This window comes from Ziziphus jujuba, chromosome 2, assembly GCF_031755915.1.
Source record: "Ziziphus jujuba cultivar Dongzao chromosome 2, ASM3175591v1".
Lineage (NCBI taxonomy): Eukaryota > Viridiplantae > Streptophyta > Magnoliopsida > Rosales > Rhamnaceae > Ziziphus > Ziziphus jujuba.
Genome location: NC_083380.1, coordinates 26,605,089 through 26,623,203, shown reverse-complemented (window position 1 = coordinate 26,623,203; position 18,115 = coordinate 26,605,089). Strand labels below are relative to the sequence as shown.

The window sequence follows — 18,115 nt, the reverse complement described above, 5'->3', positions numbered from 1 at the left end:
AGGAAGACCCATTTACTTCCAATCGCATTTTGATAAGGCATTGCAGGTACAAGATCCCAAGTTCCATTGTGAAGCAGAGCTTGATATTCTTTAGTCGTAGCTTCACGCCAAGCTGGTATAGATAATGCTTTAGCCAATGTTTTAGATTCTTCATTTAACAGAGATAACCTTTTGTAGCCATGAATATACTAATTTTTGATTTAAAAATATGATTTAACGAACGTGTCCTTATAGCATGAGTTCTTTTAGGTGGAGATGATGTAGAAGTTATAGCAATAATTGTTGGTGTATGACATTATATAGGAGAGCGGACATGCTTTATTATGTTGCCATATGTCACACAAAGATGTAGGATAATGGCGTACACAATGGGAGTAGGCTGGAAACGGACTTGGTTAAAGAGTAGAATGGATGAAAGATAATGACGTGGAAAGATTTAGACTAGTGTTGGGTTGTGATGACGTAGCATATGACAGGATTAGATATATTTTGACGTTAAAATGTATAAAAAAACAATAATATCTAATGATCAGTCCATATATGATAGATAATGACTTGTCAATAGTAGATTGTGGAGAAGAGGAGAGGTCATTAGGAAAAAGAGATGATTGATACGGAAAAACTATTTTAACAAACTTAACATGCGTGGAGATATATATGTTACCGTGAGAGAGAGTAGCATCTACAACCACTTTGAGAGGGAAGATAACCTAGAACAACACATGGATAAAAGGAGGATTCTAACTTATGGAAACTATATGGCTTAAGAAGTGGATAACATAGATATTCAAAGGTTTTTAAAAATTTATAATTAGGTAGTTTGTTGAAAAAAAAAAAAAAAAAAGAAAGAAAACGACAGTGGTAAAAGTATAGGACCAAAATTATAATTGTGATGACCAGTGTGGGTGAGTTTGGGGCACTCATGGGCTATCTATTATCCAATCCCATATCACTCCGGTGTAGATCAAGAGATGATTTAAATGTAATAATAGTCACTCTCATAAAGCCAAGACCTTTTCAAAGTAGTTGGTTTTAGGATTCGAAATAACTTCAAAGTTAAGTGTGCCCAGGCGAAAGCAACCTTAGAATGAGTGACTTCCCAGGAAACTTTGAGCAAAAGACCATATACTGAGTGCAGTGGTTAAGTAAGGGATAATATCGATAAAGAATGACAGGTTTGCCAATGGAAGCAGGTGTTACAGATGATATCAAAGCTTGTACTCGACCGGAAGTGTGCTAACGAGGACATTAGACCACAAAGGGGGTGGATAAAGGAGATCCATCTTGATGACGAATTCCACAATAGTAAAAAGTAGAAACTAATTGTTCGACGTCTGCTTATTCTCCCATCTTCAATTTCTAATGAACAACATGATCTTTGTGACAACTAATGTGGGAGGGTGCAGGGAATTGGCAGATTACCTAGTATCAAATCCCACATTATCTAGGTATAAATCATGGAATGATTCAAATGTAATACTAGTAACTCTTATAACGCCAAAGGCTTTTCAGAGCGATTGGCTATCGAACTTTAAATTTAAACAAGGTTAAATCAGAGTGAGCGATTGGTTTCAGAGTTAGATTAGAACTCGAAAGTAAAACATGCTCAAATCAAGGTAGTCCAAGGATGGGGTGATCTTTTAGGATTTTCTGAACAAAAAACACCATATATTGAGTGCAATGACTAAATTAGGACAATATCAGTAAATAATGATAGATACATCAATAGAGTCAGGATGTCCTAAATGGTATCTGATCCTGTACCTGGTCAGAAGTGTGCCAATGAAAATGTTGAGCCTGAAGGAGGATAGATTGAGATGAACAATTGGGCGGGTGCAAGACATTAGTAGGCTACGTGGCTTCCAATCCCATATCATTCGGGTATGGATCACTTGTTGGAAGTGTGTTAGTAAAGATGTTGAGCCCCAAAGAGGTTGAATTGTGACAATTAGTGTGAGCAGATGCGGGGCATTGACAAGCTACTTGGTGTTCAATCCTATATTACCCGGATATGGATCAGGAGATGATTCAAATATAATGATAGTTATTCTTATAACGCCGAGGACTTTCCAGAGCAATTGGCTTCAAGGTTTAAAAGAATTCTAAAGCAAAGTGTATTCAGGCAAGAGTAGTTCTAGGATAGGTGACCTTTTAGGAAGCTTTGAACAAAAAACCTTATACCTAGTGCAGTGGCTAGATTGGCAAATTTTTGAACAAAAAACCTCATATTAAATGCGATGGCTAAATTAGAAACAATATTGGCAAAGAGTAACAAGGTCCATGATAAATTGCATATGTTAATAAAGCCAGCCTTATTTCATGAATGTGTCTATGACCTCTCTTAGTATAATTATTTTGTTCTAATGTATGAGTACTAGTTAAAAAATAACAAATACCATGTTTTTCAAAAGCTTTGTATAATTATTTTGTTCTAGCGTAAGAGTAGTAGTTAAAAAATAAAAAATATCATGTTTTTCAGGAAAAAAAAAAACTTTTGAATTTAATGACTTCACCTCCATTGTCAAAATAGAATGATATAATTTTTGTTTGAAGAATCTATTTATGAGGAAAACAGCAATGGTAAAGCATATGACTAAAATGTTAATGGTAAATTGATAGGAGTTAATAAAGCCACCCTTGTTTCACAAATGTGTCTATGATATTTCTTTGCATAATTATTTTGTTCCGATGTATGAGAAGTAGTTAAAAAAATGAAAAATATCATATTTTTCAAAATAAAAATAAAAATTAATCTAATGACTTTACCTCCATTGTTAGAATAAAATGATATAATTATTGTTTGAAAAAGTTTTTCAATGACCTTTTTAAAATTTAGTAAAACTTGAAAAATATAAGATTTATTTTTTATGGGAAACAACCATACGCATTTTGTGAAGTGATAAATAAAAACAACATACTAATTATAATCATCGTGAGATTTTATTTAGAGGGTCTCCAAACATGAGAATAAAATAATTGAAAAGGTTTACAGCTACACATTGAAGATACACCAAACAAAAGTTGAAGACACACCAAATGGAAGTTTGTATGCTTTATTACAATTACATGCATTATAATTAAATTTTTGTAATTAGACACTAGAAGAGGAAATTGAGAGACTATATTGTGAAGAACTTTGGAGGACTAATGACCTAAACAAGAGTGCCATTCATGAAGAGAGGCTTTATTGGCTGTAAAAGCCAAGGAATTGAGTTGTTGTGCTAGACATTCAAAAACACCATTATTACGTGGTCCTCCAAGTATAATTGAGCCTGTTAGCATATCCTTAACAACAAAATAATCAAGCATAATTCCACATAAGCATTATTGGTTTTATAGAATTTGGAAATTAATAGCAAATTCCATTTCATGGTGGGAAGACACAAAACATCTGATAAAATAGAAGATTTCATAAAAAAGCAGAATCAATGTGAGTAATAAGGTGTGTTTGCCGATTCCCATAGAGATTTCATCAATTCCTTCATACTCACTTTGGGTGAATAGCCAGGATCTATAAGTTTATTGCCACATGATGCGAGACTCCTGAATCTAATAGCCAAGCCAATTTTAAAGGACATGGAGATTATGGATGATGACCCAATATTCCTTAAGCAATAGGATTGATGTGATATGCATGAGGTGTGGGATTAGAGTAGAAACTGGTTGGATTAGTCAAGATGAAGATTACGTCAATTGCTATTTTAGAGAGGAACAAAACATAGCAGAATGACCAATTTGGTCACATAATTGACATTTCCCCTTATAGTTACTTGAAGTACCCGAGGAGATGATTTAACAAAGAACCCATGGAAGCATAACCTATGAAACTTTTAAACCGTTATGTGAAAAGTTAGAACCAGTAGAAGAACGGCTTGCAACATGAGGCGTTATCGGGTGAGGCTCAAGTGAAAGAGAAAGTTCTTTGAGATATGAGTTGTATTCGATTAGTTGCACATGAAGATGATTGAACGTGACTGCATTATCATGTGTTCTAAAAATAGCAAAGATATCTTTGAAGTGGAAGAAAAAGGTATTGAGAACATTTTCTCATCAATTATTGGCAATCGAAGAAGAGCTAGTTCATTTGTGATAGTCTACACAAACAAATATTCAGAGATGGAGCGATGGCATTTAAGGCTTGATGAGACATTCCCTTAGTCGCATAATGTGAGAATGTAAGGGTTAGCCAAAATGACTTGTCCAAACTTCATAGGATGTTTTAGCTTAAAATACCAAGTGAGAAACCTCAGGCATAAGAAAAGCTTGAAGAGCATAGAGCATTAAGCATAAACTTATCTTGCCAAACCCATAAACATATTAGGGTTTGGTTTGACAACAATGCTAGAATCAGAGACTTCAATAGTCATAGGTGGTGAATAGAGAAGAAATACATCTACATAACCATAGAGATCATAGGAAGCAAGAAAGGAATCAAATTGAATGCTCCAAGGGAATATGAGTTTTAAAGGTTCTTAAGAGACAACATTAAGAACAATAAATGATTGACCATGAATGATAGGTTCAATTTGAACCGTAATAGTGGGAACATATTTAGAGATAGAGGAAGGTTCAGCAGAGGTTTTCAAGCCATGGAGAAAAGAGCGGGGAAAAAAGAAGAAGAAAATCTTATTGGAGAACTAGGGCTCTAATTCCATATAAAATGATAAAACTCAGAATATGTTAAAAGCTGTACAATTACATAGAATGATGAATTGATACATATAGAGGACTTTGTTACAATAAATAAGACTAACAAGGCTGCATACGCTTACCTACAAATTACAAAATGTAACCAAGGATTACAATAGATACAAATAATTACAAGAGATATAAGACATCATGTCTCATTATCCTTAACCATAGATAAATTATATGGATATACATATATATATATATATATATATATATATATATATATATATATATACAGTCCGTCTATGGTGCGGACGGTCCTTATGCGGACCACAGTATTGGTGACGTTTTTCATAGTATTGATGATGATTTTCTAAGAAACCGTCGTTAATACTATGAAAAACTGTCACTAATACTGCGGTCCTTATGCGGACCGTCCTCACCATAGAATTTTCATATATATATATATTATGATGTGGATATTTGCACCATAAAAACTTACGAATACAATTGAAAATCAAAACTATTGTCAACAGTAGTCTTTGGTATCTGTATGATTTTATAGACACCATAGAAATACTCTCTCTATATATATATATTTCATACTATTATGTCACACCTAGGGTTTATGTTTTTGAATTTCTCATATACCATGAAACATAAATTATAAATTAAACATATATCAATGGACATAAAATCTAATCAATGTTCTAAACAAAAAAGATTTATAAAAAAAAAAAACCAAAAACAAAAACAAAAACAAAAGAAAAAGGAAAAAGAAAGCCCTTTCTAAACTTTAAAAAATTTAATAATAACAATAAAACATGACCAAAGACCAAAATTTTGAAACTATGACATCAATAAACTAGAAAATTATTTGACTTACTACGCTAATCATTAAAGTGACCCATTGATATTACGGGGGTTATTTATTTATTTATTTATTTTATAATCTTTTAGAAAACTAACAGAATGTTTACTTGATAAAGAATTGCTTGCATTTTCATCAATTTACACTTAAAAGATCATAAAAGCAATCGCCATTCCATTGGCCATAAATAACATTAGAGATGTCAAATCTTAAACTTAACCATGGGTTTTTTTAGCAATCCGAGGTAATAATCTTCAACCTCATTTTGTCGCTAAATTAATTAGTGGTTTAATTGAATAATTGGTAGCTTTGATTTGTAAGATTTTGTGTTTTAGATCTTTAAGTTTTAAAGGCATCAATTTAGATTTTCAATATTTTAATTTGTTATAAATTTATTTAACACCTAATTTCATCCAACACACTGATATAAATTTTGTCCAAAAATTTACAGTAGAGTCCATAAGAAAAGAAATTAAAATGTTGAACAATGAGAAAAAAAAAATAGTTATATGGAAACTGTTTCTAATTTGTTTGGTTACAGAGGTGATTAAACCATTCTATTACAAATTGAAAAATTAAAAATCTAAATTATTATTTTTAAAAATTAAAAATCTAAATAGTAAAACTTTAAAAATCAAAATTATAAAAGTGCAATTAACTCTAATTACTCAAAAGTTAAAAACTTTTTGCTATTCCATTTTTCACAAATTGTATCGACAATTCCATACCATTTGTGAAAGTTTACAAGTTTTAGTCAGAGTTTGACCTCTTTTCCGCACTATCTCCATGATAAATTAATGCTTCATTTTGGTTCGATGGCTTAATTATTGAAGTTGACCTTGTCTTTACAAAGTATCACTTATTATTGGGTCTCGGATTCAACCCCCCACTATAACTTATCTCCTAATTTAGTGCTTTTTATTTATTCAAATTGTGGGTACAAATTCTGGAACAATGGCTCATAGATTTTCCCAGTAAAAGAAGAAAAAAAAAAGAAAAAGGCACCTTGTTCTTCATGGCTATGGATTGTTTCATGTTTCCACGGCCACCACTAACTTATTATTAGACTACTCTTCTTGATTTTCAAACATTAGTTTAATTGAATTTTTGTTAAGATTTTGACTATTTTGTTGAAATTTGAAGTTGACAAAAGTGTAGTAAGACTAGGCTCCCACATTGGAAAAAAAAAAAATATATATATATATATATATATATATCACATGCAACAACAGTTATGTTACCTGATGATAACTAATAATCATGTGCAATGTAAATCAAACAACCAAACAATCTAAAATTTTATTCAGTCATTACATATGTTTATATAAAATAGTTGTTGATTGTTCAATCAAAATATTCATTACATAAATAAAAAATAAATAAAAACAAACAAACAAAATTACTTTATATATATATAGAATAATTATTTACTCAAAAATATTTAATTTTATAAAATCAAAGTCACCTTGTAGAGGTAAAAATGATCAATTTGAATTGATCCTATCGAAATTTGAACTAACTACATACATACATACATATATATATATATATATAGTCTGTCTATGGTGCGGACGGTTCTCATACGGACCACATTATTGATGACGGTTTTTCATAGTATTGATGACGATTTTCTAAAAAACTGTTGTTGATACTATGAAAAACTGTCATTAATACTACGATTCTCATATGGACCGTCCTCGCTATAGAATTTCCATATATATATATATATATATATATATATATATATATAAAAAGCTGTGACGAGGTCAAAAAGCAGGCCTTTCACTTCCAAAGGAATACATATAACTATTTTCCTTCCATAGGTGGGAGTGGGACGCGTGTATGGCATCAAACACAGTGCTTTCAATGAAAATGACAAAAACCTAGTGAGTTTCTTTTTGTAACATTTGAATTCCTTTAGAAAGAGAAAGAAAAAAAAAAAAAATATATATATATATATATATTTTTAAGATGGAAAGCATCTTAAAGAAGAAAAAGTGTGGACATGAAGCTTCACTTTCTACCGAAAAGCAAGGATAAAGATTATAACCAGGGTTCTGGTAGTGGGAAGTGAGAAGGATTCCAAATTTGAATTTTTTGGAGATATAATTATAGGTTTATAGTAATTGCATATGATGTCTTTGCTTAAAATAGGGTACATTGCATTTGGACCTTATGATCAAGTTATGGTTCTAAAGAGCATGCCAAATATGATCTAACAACATGTCAATCACAAAACCTAGATTTAAGTTTTATTTTTTTTATTATTTTTTTTTCCACAAAGACATCCACCAAAAACAGAAGAATTAATAATTGATGTATGGACTTTTCAGCTTCATACAATAAAAAATAGTTTCCACTTTTTTCTTTGCCCCCGAAAATCAAAAACTATGTTCACCCCCTAGGAAGAAAGTTTTAGAGACAATAGTTGTTCCACATAAGCATTGTAACAATGAATTATCATCTTCATATGTAAAGTCAATATCATGTAAAGTCAATACACAACAAAAAATTAAAATACATAGGTCCTATAAAATAAATAAAACCGCGTTCAATTAATTGTGGCTTGTTGTACCGCATCACTCCTAACATTGCGTTTTATAAAAAAAACCAGCAGCCCTACTAGTGGTTACTCTTATAGAAATGCTCTTGAACTAAATTTAAAATCTTGTGCATATGTGTGCTTTATTTATTTATTTTTTATTATTATTCTTTTCTTTTTTCTTTTTTTCACTGGACTGAACTTGACACTGTTCTCATTATCTCATTGACCAGTGATATACCCAGTTATCAGGAGTCACCAAAAGGCCCAAGTAGTACTGAAACTCAGCAGTGTTCCTTCAAGATATTAACAGTTTGGTAAGTTTAATGTAGGAGCAAGCATAATATCAGTGTTAAACTGTTCAATCCATTAGCAGTGAGAAAAGTGTAGATGCATACTTCATGTATTTACAATTGTTTAAGGATAATCAATGACTTTCATTGCGGATGATAATCAATGAATTTCACTGCGGTTTCATAGAATTACAACAAAACCAGTGAGCCAAGCTGGAACTGGATGAATGTCTAAGAATATGAATTTCCAATCTAACCTCTGGAGTCAATCTACAAGATAAAAGCTTTAATCAGTTATTGGATTCTACATCCCCCAGAATCCTGTCCACGACGTACATTGCCATACGCTGAAAGTTCAAGTAGATCCATATCACGACCTGCAAAACATTAAAAACCCAATTTTAACTGTCTCTGGTTACTAAATCAGGAAGAATCACCTCCTTAATCACAATTAGTGAGTTTAATTGTCTTTTAAGATACCTGACACCCGACAATAAGAACTTTTCTGAATCAGTTCAGCTCTAGACAACTCGGTCCGGTTTCCCTTTGACCGATTTACTGTAGCCTACAGAATTTGAGAGATATTAGCAAAGCTATTGATTGAGATAACATATCCTGTAAAACTAAAATAAATTTTCACAGTTTAATGGCAGTCAATGGTTAAGTTCTCAAACTGATAATTGTCTAAATTATTGTAGGCAACTGCTAGAGAGAGTTGACTAAAACTAACTCAAAGATAGACATTTATTGAGCATATTTCTCTGCCACTACAAGAATGTGTAAAACTATTTACCGACTTAATCTTAAATTTGCTTGGGTGTTTGTTTCCCGGCTAAAAGTAAGACATAGAGGTATAATATTTCCCCTTGAACAGGGACTTCAGCTGGTTTCTACAAATAAGTATTTGGACCTTATAAGTATTCCACAATTAATAATGACTGTGCCACAGATATAAATCGATAAAAGTTTTTCTTTTTCCAATAAATCTAGCCCGCCATTAAGTCAATATTTCACTTACTATCTCATTTAAATACTATATATCTTATTGGTTTTTGTTATTTGGCCTGATACACATAATTCAAATAATAAGATACACCCATGAGAAAGATTTCCTTAAATTTGGCAAGTAATCACTGCCGGAAATTTTGAAAGTCTCAATCATCTAGTTGGAATTTCTTTCTGGTCAAACACCATAAATAAATGAAAGATAAAGCAAGCTTGAAGTCTTGTTCGTATCCTAGAAGATGACCAAACTGGAAAACAGATCTTGAATAAACCAGAAACGTAAAGAATATAGAAACAATCATAAGATCATTGGAAGAAATTATTAAGGCAATTGATGAAGTTTTTGCTGGAATGGTAGCACAAAGGCTATGAATGGGACTTCCTTTGGACAGAAAGAAGATGTTTATGAGATTCATGCCAAAGGTGACTTCAGCTTTCTAATAAACTTTGCTCTTTCAAAGTTGGAGGCCCAACAAGTACTTATTTATTCTTTTAAAGATAATTGATCAAGGAAATGAACCTCTGAAACATGAAATACAAAATTACACCTAGCCAGACTGACATGAGTTATGCCATTTGGTATTGGTGATCAAACCAGCAGCCCACATATGCAAAAAGGCAGTGCCAATATTAAAGGTTTGAGATTGGATTTATATATACAGATTACAGATAAAGTAAAGTGTCTATAACACTATACATAGAACGCATTAGAAAACCATGCCAAAGTGCAAAATTATAAGATCTTTAGTGCCTTAAAGAACAAAATCCATACCTGCAAAACCTGACAGTTTTCCAGTGTGCTTTGTCCTCCCTGAAATATGAAGATATAAAAGTCAAGCCTTATTAAAGCATGCATGCACAAGACAGTACAATGTTCAGTTTTTAAGGTTTGTGAAGACCTAGGGTCAAACATCAAAATTTGGCCCCAGCTAGTAGGTACATCTAGAAATATATTTTAACCTCCAAAGGTGAACTGAAGTTTAACATAAGGCGCTGGATAAGAAAATCCCCGGCCAAGCAGGCATATAATTTGTCGAGCAAGTTGCATCTATATCAAGCCAGCAGTAGCAATGAAGCAACTGCGTTTTTAGCAACGTTTGCATCTCCAAAACAAATATCACAATCTGGTTTGAAATCAAACTGAGACCGCTATTGTTATCAACTTGTTGCACACACTATTTCTAAGCTGAGAGTGTGCAGAATACAGCTAAAATGGTGATACAGCATTTTGCCACCTAAACATTCTTTTGAGTTAGTGTTTAGGTGGACTGGAATTGTCCATTTTATCATTGTTTTGTGACAATGGTATGGTGTAACAAGACTTTGGACCACCCTATTTCTTAGCATGTCCTACTGCAATTGATAATTAACTTATGTATAACTCCCCATTGCGCAGATAACTTGTTTTCTTTTCCTCAAAAATAACAAATTTTAACGAGATATAAATTCCATGTGAAGATTGAACGCTAGGTATCAACTCCCAAACCAAGTGCCATTCTCCACCATTTAGGCAGATGATTTAGTAAAAAACCTTATTCTCATCTCAACTCATTCACTGTGATTAAATCACAATAGACCCAGAATTGCAAAGTAAAACCAACAACTTCTAAAACTCCGACCCACTAAATGATTCACCACAAGGAAAACGCAGAAGTTAATAGAATGCAAATATGACTTTCAGTAGTTGCATCCAAAAAAGGCCCTTCCTTTACCCTATTTACGCAGAAGTTAATAAAACGAGCTTCTCACTTTATTTAGACGAAATTCGAAATTCCTGCAGATTCTATTCTTATTTCAATTTCAAGCTATACAATGTTTTTTCAATAAATTCTCACCACCTTATAATGCAAACAGTAATATCCAAGTATCCACGTAGCCATAAGATACCCACTTCACGAACCAAACCAAAGCCAACCCACTTCACAAAACCCAAACCAGAAGCCCAAAGATATCCCCCAAAAAAAACAAAAATTTTTTTTTTTTTTTAACGATATTATATAATATCTCAAGAAGAAGGCAAAATAAGATCATAATCATGACAGAGGTAAAAGAAATTCGAAATCCCTACAGATTCTATACTAATTTTCAAGTTATGCAACGGTTTTTCTCATAAATTTCTCACTACCATATAATGAAGACAAGAATGCATCACGTTTAATTTCCCTTCCCCTAGTAATATTCCAAAAACCAACATAGCCATATAATCGCACAAAACCAAAGCCAACCCACATAAACCAAAAAAGTATATATATATATATATATACACACATATTTGGAAAATATAGTACCTTAGAGTAGGGCAAAATGTGATCATAGTCATGGCAGAGGCAACCAGGGCAGCCCACGAGCTTCCGAAACACTATGTTTCCGAGTGCATCTCGGCGCCACCTATCAGGGTCTCGGCCTTTGACCTTATCGGCCTTGTCCCAGCATTGCTGCTTGACACTGTATGGAAAGCTTCGAGGGTTGGGAACCGAATTGGTTTCAAAGAGAGTAATGGCGTCGTCGTTGGTGGCTAGCTCTCGGTCCAGAACAGAGACGGAAGGACGAGACCCACTTAGGGTTTGTTCCAATTTCGAGGGAACTCTGGTTCGGTCCCTGATTGGCGATGAGCTTCGGCTTCTCCTCTTAGGTTCTTTGCCTGGCCTCATCTTCCCCTCTGTTTTGCCCAGAAAATGAGCAACAAACTTTTTTCTGGATAAACTATGCAATATGTTTTCGTTTAAAACTATGCAATATGTTTTTGTATATATTTTTTAAATTATAAAAATTACTTTTTTTTTTTTTAAATATTTGGTTCCAATTTCACCTCCTTTTAATAAATTTTTTAAATAATTTTATATGTAAATCGAATGTGTAAAAATGTTAATTACAGTTAAACTAGTTTATTTTTCGAAGTATGAGGGTTGACAATTCAAAATATATTTTTTATATTATGATATTATCAATAGAATCAAAATAGAATTTTTTTTTTTGTAAGTTTTGAAAATTTAAAAATCTTTTTAGCTCATCCAAAAAAGAAAAAAAGAAGAAAAAAAAAGTATAAAAAATACTTTGCAAATTTATTATCTTAAAAATGAAACTTTTTAACTCACTAAAAAATTGGTTCCAAACTAATCTAATTTATGAATGTTCATTTTAATTCAATTAGTAATCAATTTTATTTGTTTCAATTCAAATCGAATTGATTTATACGTAAAATTAAATCCACGCCAATTAAATTAATAATCGATTTAAAAGGATGTATTAAATTTAGAATTTGAAAGATTTTAAAAATATTTAATAGTTTAGAAGTATTCATTTTAGATTTTTAAAGAGTTTATACAAATTCAGTAATATTCAATTAACATTTTAATAGATTTTTTTAAAAATCCATTAAAATCCTGATGTATTCAATTAGGATATTTTAATTTTTTTTTTTAAATCTAATACTATTCAAAAAATCATTAATTTTAAAATATTTTAAAAAATAATGAATTTTAACATTAAAATTGTAAAAAAAAAATTGTTAATATGAAATCCAATCTTAACCCTAAAAATTTTATTGGATTCTTATAAATTTTTTATAAAATCTATAAAATTATATTATAATCCATTAAATGTTTTAAAATCTATAATTTATTTTAAATCTTGATTTTTAAATTATTTTTTTAAAAATAAAATGGAGCTTTTTTTAAAAGCTTTTGTACTTTGTGAATTTTAAATTTTGGACAATATACTTTGACTTTTAACTTTTTATTATATAAAATATTTATTTTTTAAAGTAAACTGTTTATTTAAAAAAAAATACATAAAAATTTATAAATGTTTTCAAGATAAGTTAAAATTTAAAAATGATTAAAAACTTACGTATCATATTGAAATCGTATAACCAATAAATAAAATTGCAAGTGCAAATAAAAAATTTAAATATATAATTTTATCATACATATTATTAATAACTTAATCCATTTTACCTAATTGTCACCTCAAAAATCGAATCAAATCAATTGATAATCCTTTTTAATTTTCAGAACTGATGCAAGCCGATTATATTAAAAGAACTGATCAAAATAAATTAAATTGCATTGGATTGAATGATTTCATTAATTGGTCAGTTTTTTTACACACCCTTATTTTTAATAAAATAGTTCAAATTACATTTGTATAAATTAGCTAAATTTTCATTACTTAAAAGATAAGATTTTTGTTCTTTTACAAGAAAAAAAGATAAAGTTTGGTTAAAGTTTTAAATCTATTCTTATTTTAAAATTTTGCGAAACCAAGTAATACCCTAAATACCTATTTGTACATAAAAAAAAATAAAAAATAAAATAAAAAATAAAAAAAAGAACAAAAACTTAGTTATTTATTTATTTTTGTCAAGGTGGAAAAGTGAGCTCATGGTTTTGCCATGTTTGGCGCCCGCATAGGATTATAAAAGTTCTAATAGGGTAAAATTAGGGCACGAATTCAAATTCCCTTTAAAATCCCCTTCAGCCATTCCACACTCCCAAAACCCTAGTTTTCGCCGGCGTCCAATTTGTCTGTTCGCCTCAAAATCCTCCGCCGGCAGCTCAGCAATCAAACTTTCCGGTAAGTTCACCCACCGGCATTCATTTTTTTGGGGACAAAACTTAAGTGAGCTAAATGGATTTCGGGTTGAAATAACAAATAAGCCTTGCATGTTGCAATTATTTTTCTTTTTTTCTTTTTTGTTTTTGTCAAATTTGTTTAATAAAATGATTTTGTAGCGTCTCATATTTATTAATTTTATATTTCTTTTTTGTATTGAATTGTAAGTTTCAGCTTGTTCTGGTTGTTTCTTCGTTTTCATGTATATATATAATGGTTTGCCATCTTTTTGTCTAGAAAGACAGAACAATCGCAAAGTGGGTATCTGGGAATTGCTTGGATTCTTGAATATGTAGGGTGGGGTTTGGATAAAGTTTTATTTTTTTCTTTTTGGTTAAGATTTTGTTACTTTTATTATTATTATTTTTTCCATACAAGGAGTTCGTCTCTGTTGCTTGTAATATTTGTGATTTTGTTGCATTTGGGAGTTGAAAGTACTTGTATTTTGTTTTCCACATATTCAGTTCCTTCTGATATGGCAAAATTGACATAATCTATTGTTATCTGTTATATTCGGTGTGTTATGGTTTTTCTTTCGAAGGTCTGTTCGATTTTTAATTCCATGAATCTTTTGTTGGAGTGGTATCATATTTGTTCTGATTTCAGCAGGGGTTAAAAGTCAGCTACAATGTATCTTCAGTTTTACATAAACGAGAATGGTGATAAAGTCTACACTACCAAGGTGTGTAATTTGATAGACTCTTTAGCCCCAAGACATCTGCTAAGTTCTCATATCTCAAATGCATTTGAAATTTACATGTAGAAAACACCTGTGCTTCTTGTACTTGTGGCTTTTTACGTGAACATTTTTTTCAAAATTCATGCATTGGAAGCATAAATTTTTTTTCTGGTTCAATGCATATGTTGGTTGGATTTGGATTATATTATTTATTCAAAACAACTTGCTATACATCCTTGGTAGAGTTTGTTGATGCGGTATTCGCTTTAGTATAATTGGATATTGAATAATATTTAGTAAATTTGCTGGCTAGTTCCTGGAAATCTTGCATATTATGAGTTCCATAGTACAGGAGAATCTTTTCAATCAACCTATACCAAGTGCCATTTGCATAAATTTTGATTCATTCTTTAAGCTTTTCCCCCTATATCTATTTAACGATTGATTTTAACTTGCATTGTATGCAGAAAGAATCACCACTGGGGTTGCCCACCCAATCAGCCCATCCAGGTAGATGCCTAAAGCACTTCCGACTTTTTGGCTGCTTTATTAGCTATGTATTATTATACATATATGTATATATATATATATATATATATATATGATTGTGCCCTTGTTCTTTTCAATGACGTACATGTTTAGTGAGTATTTTGTCATCTTTCGTTCTAAATGTGTAATGAAGCATGATGATAGGGAATAAGCAATAATAATGGTTGTTCTGATTTACTGGCTGGACTGGTCTGCAAGTACATCTATAAAACGAAGTCAATCTTAGTTTTCTTATATGTGGTTTAAATCATAAGTATATGTGCAGCATGTTGTTCATTTTTGACAATAAGAAATTACTTTAAATCATAAGGATATGTGCAGCATGTTGTTCATTTTTGACAATAAGAAATTACGTCTACTCATTGTCTTGTTATAAGAAAGGATGTCATTGTCTGAAATTTGTAGTGGTATGATTGATGGGTTCTATTGTCATGACTTAACCTCACTTTGCCTTTTTTGGTGATACTTCTCTTTATTTTGTTCATGAGATTGTGTACCTAGTGATGCCGGATTTACTTATACTCGGAAAGTACCAAAAACATTGTAAATTCTATAACACAGTTGTTGGAGATGATTTGCATATCGATTTTCACTCCCCGTGCTTAGATTTTGTGCATTGTGTTTCCTTCTGTTATTTATATGTTACCTCTTCCATTTTCAACTGTAGCTCGTTTCTCCCCCGATGACAAGTACTCGAGGCACAGAGTTCTTCTAAAGAAGCGTTTCGGATTGTTGCCAATTCAGAAGCCACCTCTGAAATATTGAATACTTTATTAGGGATCGATGGTTTTAATGCCCTGCTTTATAGTAGAATTTTGTCCCTGCCAGGAAGTGATGCTGTGCACGACCGTTTTGTTACTTGTCCTGGATATGTTTATGTTTATGCTTAATACTTGTATACTATATTATGGTTGTTATCAGATTTGATGGACTTAATTTGAAATGAAAAAAAGAAAAAATGAGAAGTCAAATTTAAGGACTTGTTTATGTAGAATCGGTGACTTGGTTTTTTTAACAAATTATTTGAACGAAAATGAACTCGTTCACATGGGCGGATTTGGACCTTTAAAAAAAAAAAATGAGGATTTAATTTATAGGTTAATAAGGTTAACATGCAAATCTTAGTTGGCTTCTTTTTTCTTTTTTTCTTTTTTTTTTTTTGTTCTATATTTTTTTAAATTTTTTTTAACTATGTTAGTTTTTGGTAAATATTAACTATGTCACTTTTATGCATTAGTTTTTATGGGTCGATATAATATTATTTATTGGATTGATATGTATCCTTAGTGATTTTACCTCTAATATTATATCTCCAAATCCGGGTTCAACATATGGTCTGGCTGAAATTTCAAAGAAAAGGCCTCAACATCAGTTGGGGGTAAATAAGACATATATGTGATTAAGGTTTAACATATCTGATATTTTTTTTAAATGTTTTTGATTTTTTTTTTTTAAGGGGTTGATATAAAATTTAGGTTTGATATGGAAATGGATAAAATTTCTATAATATCTATGGAAATTTTTGAAATTTCACGAAAATTTCCATGGAAATTTTTGTAAAATATCTACATAAATTCCTTAATGATTTGGTTAAAAAATCTTTTATTTACATGTAAATTTCCAAAATTTTTATAAAATTTCTATGGAAATTTCAAAAATATCTATGAAATTTTTTTTTTTAAAAATTCATAAATATTATTGAAGAAGACAATTCATAATTTTTTTAAAAATTCATAAATTTTATTTTTCATTTTCTTTTAAGAAGAGACAATATATAATTCAATTATATCAATCAACCAAATACTCTCCATGAATTTCTTATACCATGGAGTATCTTACAATAGTATTATATAGTTTTAAAATTAAAAAATTATTTTTTTTAGTAGAGAATCTTAGTACATTATTATAGAGTTTTGAAATTAAAAAATATTCTTCATAAATGTGTGTTTGACCAGTGCTTGGGCACTTTTTTGTCTCTATATATTACACTTGCTTGTACTCTTTCTTGTTTTTGCATAATTTCACGTGTCTTTTACATTAGTACATCATTATATAGTTTTGAAATTAAAAAAATATTCTTCATAAATGTGTGTTTGACCATTACTTGGACACTTTCTTGTTTCTATATATTACATTTGCTTGTTCACTCTCTTATCTTTGCATAATTTCACGTGTCTTTTATCTTTTACCAGAGCCAATACATATTCTTCATGAGTCATGAGTGTGCTTTTGATTATAAAATATTCCATGGAAAAAAAAATTCACATTATTATTTTATTTAAAGAGTAAGTATGATGCTTTGTTCTTAACATTTTTTCTTATATATATTTTCAGTTCTCACAAAATTTCAAGTTCTTTCATACAACTTATTTGGATATCCTTTTTACAGGTTAGTTTCTTTATCTTAAAAAAAAAAAGAGGTTTATATTTACTTTTATACTTTAAGATCTAAATTCTTTAATTCACTTGTATTATTGTTATTTAAATTATTAATTGTAAGCTAATTAATTATATATTAACATATGTATCTATCTCTATTTATATGGTGAAAATGTAACATGTATATATGTATATATATATATATATATATATATATATATATATATTTATATGTAGTAATCATAAATGATTAGATTTACAAACCCAAATTTAATATATACCTTAAACTTAATGTATAATGTGTGATTGAAAATATAATTGTTTTTTCTTATTGGATAAAAAGCATAACTTAAAAAACTCACTTTGTCATTTAATTTTTTCAAGTTGTCTTCTACATAAGCAAAACTTCATAATATAATATGTTAAAACTTATAAACAATAAATAAAAACTTGATTAGAAAATAAATCTTATACATATATATATGTCGGCTAGAATATACATTGTTAAAGTATATTAAATTTGCCTAAATATATTGGTTATTTCTTTTTTT

General features: G+C 30.3%; 2 protein-coding genes across 3 annotated transcripts; one reads left to right on the top strand and one right to left on the bottom strand.

Annotated features, from left to right (window-relative positions):
* Positions 1-8,389: 8,389 nt before the first annotated feature.
* Positions 8,390-12,062, bottom strand: LOC107419234 (uncharacterized). The gene is made up of 4 exons (XM_016027974.3): positions 11,632-12,062; positions 10,116-10,154; positions 8,819-8,903; positions 8,390-8,715 (listed from the first exon to the last, which is right to left on the bottom strand). Exons 1-4 carry the CDS (start codon positions 11,992-11,994, stop codon positions 8,633-8,635), a joined length of 570 nt encoding a protein of 189 aa, XP_015883460.3. The 5' UTR covers positions 11,995-12,062; the 3' UTR covers positions 8,390-8,632.
* A 1,697-nt stretch (positions 12,063-13,759) lies between these two features.
* On the top strand, positions 13,760-16,179 carry LOC125422245 (H/ACA ribonucleoprotein complex subunit 3-like protein). Of its 2 annotated transcripts, none has more exons than XM_048472920.2 (4): positions 13,760-13,918; positions 14,564-14,639; positions 15,104-15,146; positions 15,853-16,179. In XM_048472920.2, exons 2-4 carry the CDS (start codon positions 14,586-14,588, stop codon positions 15,948-15,950), a joined length of 195 nt encoding a protein of 64 aa, XP_048328877.1. In that variant the 5' UTR covers positions 13,760-13,918; positions 14,564-14,585; the 3' UTR covers positions 15,951-16,179. The 2 variants fall into 2 exon arrangements, with proteins under 2 accessions (XP_048328877.1, XP_048328878.1); XM_048472921.2 differs by having other exon boundaries at positions 13,762-13,918; positions 14,567-14,639.
* The last annotated feature ends 1,936 nt before the right edge of the window (positions 16,180-18,115 follow it).